Source organism: Myotis brandtii, unplaced genomic scaffold (genome assembly GCF_000412655.1).
Source record: "Myotis brandtii unplaced genomic scaffold, ASM41265v1 scaffold521, whole genome shotgun sequence".
NCBI classification, from domain to species: Eukaryota; Metazoa; Chordata; class Mammalia; order Chiroptera; family Vespertilionidae; genus Myotis; species Myotis brandtii.
The window spans coordinates 2,923,815-2,931,508 of record NW_005369870.1 but is presented as its reverse complement, the minus strand read 5'-3'; the positions used below and the strand labels follow the sequence as shown (position 1 = coordinate 2,931,508).

The 7,694-nt window shown below is 42.4% G+C and overlaps 1 protein-coding gene across 1 annotated transcript in view; it reads left to right on the top strand.

Annotated features, from left to right (window-relative positions):
* LOC102253840 (chromosome unknown open reading frame, human C15orf43) overlaps positions 1-3,606 on the top strand; it is a 30,731-nt gene extending 27,125 nt beyond the window's left edge. Inside the window, exon 7 of the mRNA XM_005877527.1 lies at positions 3,467-3,606. Coding sequence (XP_005877589.1) covers positions 3,467-3,606 — 140 coding nt within the window. The remainder of the gene's footprint in view (positions 1-3,466) is intronic.
* The last annotated feature ends 4,088 nt before the right edge of the window (positions 3,607-7,694 follow it).

The window sequence follows — 7,694 nt, the reverse complement described above, 5'->3', positions numbered from 1 at the left end:
TTCATATTTCAAATCTTTGATTTGATTCTTGGGATCCTCTCGTCTGCTGTTGGATCTCTGTATATTATTCTTTATTTCAGTCAGTGTATGCTTAATTTCTGATTGGTCCTTTTTCATATCCTTGAGGGTCTCACTAAATTTCTCAGAGGTTTCTAGAAGATTCTTGAGTAACCTTATAAGCATGGTTTTGAACTCTATATCCAGTAGTTTGCTTTCATCTATTTCTGTCATTTGTGACATGTTTCTTTGTCTCCACATTTTGGCTACTTCCCTGTGTTGATAGAGTGGCTTTGTGTGCTAGGTGTCCTATAGGGCTCTGTGGCTCAGCCTCCTTAATTACCTGAGGTGGACACTCTTGGTGCACCCCTTTGTGGGCTGAGTGCACAGACTTGTTGTAGTTAAGCCTTGATTGCTGTTGGTATCACTGGGAGGGATTGACCTCCAGGCCAATTGTCTGTGAGGACCAGTTGTGTCTACACTGGGAGAACTTCTGTGCTGGAGACACCCTTATGGGGCAGGACTTGCTTCAGTGGGGCTTTGGTGCTCACTGAGTCGGCCCCCTGAGTGTGTCTCTTATGGATGTGAAGAGTTGTAATCTGGATGATCTCACTCTGACCACTGGGTCTCCAAGGAGGTGCAAAGTCAGCTACTGCCTGAGGCCACCCAGCAGGAGCTACAGAGGGATCTGCAGATTCCTCCTCTTTGTTTGGGGTTTGGAGAAGCCCAGATGAGGTGCAGCTGTGAAGCAATGCAGGCTGCTGATGAGCCTTAGGCCTTCTTTTGGAAGCTCTGGGGTTCTCTGACCCAGCTGCAGTTTGACAGGTTTTTAGGCAGAGAAAGGCCAGGACATTGGTATGAAAAAGTCTCTGTGCACAGTTTGGGTGGGGTTGTAAATTGGGTGGGGTGGGGTCTCAGGGAATCCCCAGGGCAGAGCAAACAGCAATTGTTGCCCGTCGGTCCACCCCGGATAGGTCCCTGAGTCTCTGTGTCCCATGGCCCCATGCAGGAACAATGACCACTGTAAGTACCTCTGCAAGAAAGCCGCCCTTACGTTCCAGCCCGATGCCAGACAGTCCAATTTCTCTCTGTATGAGTCTGAGTTCAGAGCACTCAGGAGCTTGTATCTCCCTCCCAATTGACAAAGACAACAGTGTACCCAGCTGCCAGCCCCTTTCGTGCGCACACCTCCGTACCTCCACTCTTCTGCACCTCCTACCGGACTCAATGCACTTTTCTCTTTCCTTCTAGTTGTAGAATTTCCCCTCAGCCATTCTTCCTGTGGTTCTGGATGATATTCGTTTTGTCTTTTAGTTGTAGTTTTAATGTGGTTGTGCATGGCAGCAAGTTCAGGTGTTTACCTATGCTGCCATCTTGGTTGTCTCCTCCTTTATTATTTTAAATAAACTACTCTTTATTATGGAAATACCAATCTTGTTGCTGGAACCTAGCCTATATTTTTTCCCTGGGTCAAATCTACCATCTTTCTGAGGAAAAAAACCAGTCTTGGGTTTTATTCTGTAGCATTCGTAAAGAGATTAAGTTTAGCTCAACAATCTAATATCCGATATTGGACAGTGTGCACACATTTTTTAAGCTAGCTTCTCTTTTTACATGTGCACAGAAATCCCAGACATTTCTAAATTTTGTAAAAATTTTCATGGCGAGAAGAAAACTTTTCCTAGCACACTTGGGAGGGGGACAGGATTGTCACATGTCTCCCCTCCCCCACCTCCTGCTTGCTTTTCATAAATTGAGCATTCAGCCCGTGGTTTGCATGGGCTTGCTCCTGACATTTCTCCAAAAATTCTCCCTTCCATAGTAAATAATCTCCTCCATCCAGAGTTGCACAAGCCAGAGAATACCAATCATAAGGAGCTAAGAATGCTTCAGAAATATTAATCATAATTTCTCCTGTAATCCCTCTTGGATAGCTCTTTGCACAGGTGATTCTATTAATGGCAAATTAAACATTTCAGGATTAGGACATGGAGGTGGAGGGGGCCATGAAGGCCATTCCTCCAATTTTTCTTTTCTTTTCGCTCTTCTTTAGGAGCAGAGGGCGCAAGGGGAGGTGATTTATCCTCCTTAGCCTCTCTAAAAGGCTCCAGCACAGGGGTCCTCAAACTTTTTAAACAGGGGGCCAGTTCACTGTCCCTCAGACCGTTGGAGGGCCAGACTATAGTTTAAAAAAACTATGAACAAATTCCTATGCACACTGCACATATCTTATTTTGAAGTAAAAAAACAAAACGGGAACAAATACAATATTTGTATTTGCATGTGGATCGCGGGCCGTAGTTTGAGGACCCCTGCTTTAGAATGAAATACCGTGTTCCACAAGGAGAAACAGTTTGGAGGCAAGTTTTTTCCCTGCTGCTGAGCTTTTTTCAAGTTCTGACCAACTCTTTGCCAAACATTCAAGATCTAATGTACCTTCTTCAGGAAACCAAGGGTTATGTTCTATAATATCAAGAAAAATTGTAAGAGAATACCTTCTGAAACTTTAAGCATGCAAATCAAAAGTCTACAATAAAGTTTCTTACTTTTTAAACGAATTCTGCCCCATTAGCCTGGCTAGAAAAAACATGTTCGCACCCTACTTACAGATCATGATTTCTGCAGCTGACTATGGGCTTTGCGTGTGGTGAATATCCCCCACCTATCCGGTGTCCCCACCTATCTGGTGAATTCTTCTTTGTTTTTTCGCTCTAACCAAAGTCTTCTCCTCCAGAGTGTCCCATGTTGGGTGCCAGATGACCCCATGTCCTGCATGGTTCAGGGTTCGGGCTCTGGAAGAGGGGCCACACACAAATGAAAGAGATGAGACAAGAAATAATAATTTGGAAATTGGGGTGGAGGTGAGAGCCCATCCCAAGAGGATGGACTCCACTTATGCTCAGGCCTTGCCATCCTTTTATTCAGTTTGGGATACACCTATAGCCCTTAGGCAGGCAATTTCCAGTAACAGACAGACTATCTTATCAGTAAGGATTCACATGACTATCTGGTGGGGAAGTTGCTTCAGCTACCGTTGTCTGGACTAAACAGTGGGTGCACAGCCCTGACCTTTGCCAGGGCTCAAGTGTCACCAGCATTCCGGGCTCCTTGTCCACACCTCTCTGCTAGAGAAGACAATAGGCGGTTTCCCACATTTTCCATCCCCAGTCAGGGCACATATAAGAATCAACCATAAATAAGTAGAATAACAAATTGATGTTTCTCTCTCTCCCTTCCTCTCTCTAAAAACCAATAAATAAAAATAAAAGGAGATAGAAGGTTGTGGGGAACAGGTAAGGGATAAGAAGGGTGTTCACTGATAATTATCAAGTGTCATAGAGAATCTTCTGACTAGTATTTTTTCTTCTTTTCTAAGAACCTTCTTTAGAAATCTTAACCCTAATCAACCATGACACTGAAAATCAGATAGTATGACAAAATTTCAAATATGTACCTTTTTTTTTTGTAGGCTATATATCAATTGATGCCATGAAGAAATTCCTTGGGGAGCTACATGACTTCATTCCTGGAAGTTCAGGATATTTGGCATACCATATTCAAAATGAAATTAATATGTCTACCATAAAAAACAAATTGAAGAGGAAATAAATTAAATTGTTCATGTATCTGGGCATTTATTTTCTATAAAATATTATCAAAGATGGGCATGATTTTAAATTCTCCCATTTGGGACAGGGGTATGAAGAAATGGGGATGATTTCTTTCCTTTCTTCCTCAAAAAAGTATCTTTAGAAAATTCAAAATCTTTTTGGCTTTGTATTTTGACACTTGGGCTGGACTGTTTCCCCAGCTTGTAACATATGTCTACAAATTCTGAGTGTACAGTTGTTTGGAGTAATTGTCATTGAAACATACTTTATAAGATCTCTCTCTCTCTCTCTCTCTCTCTCTCTCTCTCTCTCTCTCTCTCCCCCTCTCTCTCTCCTGATTCTCTTTTAGCTTTAACATTCTATTATATGTATATTTTTCTAGGCTCATTGATGTGAATGTAAAATTTATTATTCTGATCATCTTATTTCAATTAAAAAATCAGAATACTATAGTTGAATTCTGAATTACTGTTTCTGACTTGAAAATATGGAGTAGAACATTTTAATAATTCAGACTTCAAGTGTGGACAGTTTCTGATAATAAATGTATCAGAAGTGATTTAATATAAACAAATGTTATGTCATCTGAAATGTGAAAGGGCGAGATCTCAAATCTGCGGACACGCGGCCCCCGCCCTTCCCCGTGTTCTCGGTGGAGGGGCGGGGACTGCACCCTCCATCTTGCCCTGGGTCCTCCATTTTGGGGCAGGGCCATGTGCTCGGCAAAGGCTTCTTCCCGGAAGAAGCCTCTGCTAGCCACACCCAGGATTTCTCTGGACTAACCAATGATAATCAAGGGAAGTGCACGCCATCACTATGACCACATCCTGTGTAATGTGACACCGACTCACGCCTGGCCAATCGGCGGGGCCCTCAGTCCCCTCTCCCGCCCTTACTCCACCCCTCTATAAAACTCCTGGTCCCATCAGTCCTCTCTCTCTCTGCTTCCTGCTGCTGTGTCGGCGAGGTGGGGGAGCCGAGCTAGCTCGAATACAGACTCTTATGCTTTTGCATCGGACATGGCTGGCTCCCTGGTGTGGTTTCTTGGGGATCCTGAAATCTGGGCATAACAAAATGAACCCTCAAGGCATCTTAAAATCTTAGTACTGGAAAGGACCTAAGAGAACATAGAGTCCAACCCATTTATTGCTTTTTAAAAAATATATTTTATTGATTTTTTACAGTGAGGAAGGGAGAGGGATAGAGAGTTAGAAACATCGATGAGAGAGAAACATCGACCAGCTTCCTCCTGTACACCTCCTACTGGGGATGTGCCTGCAACCAAGGTACATGCCCTTGACTAGAATTGAACCTGGGACCTTTCAGTCCGCAGGCCGACGGTCTATCCCCTGAGCCAAACTGGTTAGGGCCCATTTATTGCTTTTAATGAGGAAATGAAGGCCGTGAAAAGGTGCCGGGGTTCTTGTCTCAGCATCAAGAAGGGTTCAGGAATCTGGAGAAGGCTGTGCGTAGATGTTAAATAAGAGTCCAGAGACTAATAGAGTCCGGAGACAAAATATAATTTTGAAAGGCATTTGGGGGTCAGAGGAGTTTAGCTAAAGGAGCTAAGTTCTAAGATCTAAATTCTCAGGTCGGTTCTCCTCATCCCAGGACCCCATGCTTTTTATTAACACAACTTGTCCTGAGGCAAGGCAGAGATATACACTTCAAAGGGTATATACACAAGCATTGTCAGAATGGAAGAATTAGCCTATGGCTGTTCAGGTGTTTGGCCAGTAGGAGGCAATAACATGTAGATTAAGATGACTTTTAGCTGTCTGGCAGCCAAGCAATAATCCATTTTCAGGTTTGGGGAAATGCTTTCAGCCATTCCCAGATACAGCCCTGCTGTCATGCTGGAATTGGTCTCCGGCAAAAGGTGTCTTGCCTGGGTGATTAACTGGGGGCTGATCCAGTAACTGGAACATTGTTCTCTTCATTTTCTAGGCCAGTGCTTCCCTCCTCTTCCATGTGGTATGTGGTGTAGCCTATGTCAGATATAATATGTCTTGAGATGTAGTGATTTCAAGAAGTAATTTCTTTATTCAATTCATATGGTCATGCTGTATAGAATCTGATAGATTTATTGCATTTTGAAGATTTGTAGATGACATTATTTGTGAAACTATCATCTTGTTAAAACTGTACTTTCTCCTAGGAAGTACATACCAGCTGTAGAATTATCTAAAAAAAATTCACGTTTTTTTTTTTTTTTTAGCGTTTGGATCATTTGAATGTATGTGGGCTCTGGCCTTTCTCCTATGACTTAAATTTCATTATACAAATTGTTTTTTAAATATATTTTATTGAATTTTTACAGAGAAGAAGGGAGATGGATAGAGGGTCAGAAACATCGATGAGAGAGATCGATCAGCTGCCTCCTGCACAGCCCCCAGTAGGGATGTGCCTGCAACCAAGGCACATCCCCCCGACCGGAATCGAACCCGGGACCCTTGAGTCTGCAGGCCGACGCTCTATTTACTGAGCCAAACCGGTTTGGCCATTATACAAATTTTAACACTAATCTCAGCACCAGCATTTGAAAGTTCTGTTTTTCCCATACAATAACTTTTATTTATTTATATTCATATTTTTTTGTTAAATTCTTCTGAACTCGTAAACTTTAAAAAAATCCCTAAATGTTAATTATCATTTCCTGAAGCATAATAAGTATTGTCTTTCATGAAGGCTTTATTTTAGTCACATTCAGCTGATTATGTTTCTTATGTAGAAACCAAGGCTGTCTGTGGATCTTTAATTATTAAAAGGATTAAATAAATTTACAAGCTGTGTACATTGGCAGTTTTCAAGTATTTATTTACATATATATTTTTTATTTCAGAGAGGGAGAGAGAGAGAGGAACATCAATGATGAGAGAGAATCATTGATTGGTTGCCTCCTGCACACCCTTACTGGGGATCAAGCCCATAACTCAGGCATGTGCCCTGACCAGGAATCAAACTGTGATTTCCTTGTTCATAGGTCAATGCTCAACCATTGAGCCACACCAGTCAGGCAGTTTTTCTGAGGTATCTAGTATGCATGTGTTAACATAGTAAATAAAAAAACTACAACAAAACAGAAGGGATTCCCAAAGTGACTGTATCATTAGGTGTATATAGAAAAAGTCAGATGCAATATATGAAATACTGCCAGAAGCAATAAAACCAGTTGATAAACCTTCCAGGAATCGAAAGCACATGAATAAAATAGGCAAAGTTAAACTGTTTTGTTAAAAGTCTATTGTCTTTTATTTTTTTAGAGTATTTTTATTAAAGCTGGGGACAGTGAAACAAAGATGGGCTTAGTATAGAAGAAGCAACAGGAGAGAGCCTAGGTGTGACTGCTTTGGCTCTCTAGAGACGTTATGGGAAAGAAGTGAGCCAAGGCAGGGCTGCTGTCAGCTCACTGGAGAGTCTGAGAAAAGGGGACCTTAGAGACAGGTTCAGAGGGATAGCCTGGGACCAGCTGCCACTGCCCATTGCTCCCCTGGAGAGTACCAGCAAAGTCTACTATCTTTTTAAAAATATATATTTTACTAATTTCAGAGAGGAAGGGAGTGGGAAAGAGAGATAGAAACATCAGCGATGAGAGAGAATCATTGATGGGCTGCCTACTGCATGCCCCACACTGGGGATCGAGCCCGCAACCCAGGCATGTGTCCTTGACCGGAATAGAACCTGGGACCACTTCAGTCCACAGGCTGATGCTCTATCCACTGAGCCAAACCGGCTAGGGCCAAAGTCTACTATCTTAATAGGAGTAAAAGCAATCAGATTTTACCTATTGCTCATTTAAACTGTTCCTTTTTATTTGCTATAGCATATCTGATAGATATTGCCTCTGGCTCCCATCTTAAAAAAAATGCTCCCCCACTTTTGGTATTTCTCCACCCTTTTGCAAACTTGTCTCCTCTGATGCTTTTCACTATTAGACATACTCAGTTCTCATACTGTTTAATTTAGTGTGTAGTTCTTAGTTCATCTTATTTCTTTTTATATTAAACTAGAGGCCCAGTGCACAAAAATTTGTGCACTCGGGGGGCGGGGGAGGGGGGGGTCCCCCAGCCCGGCCTGTGCCCTCTC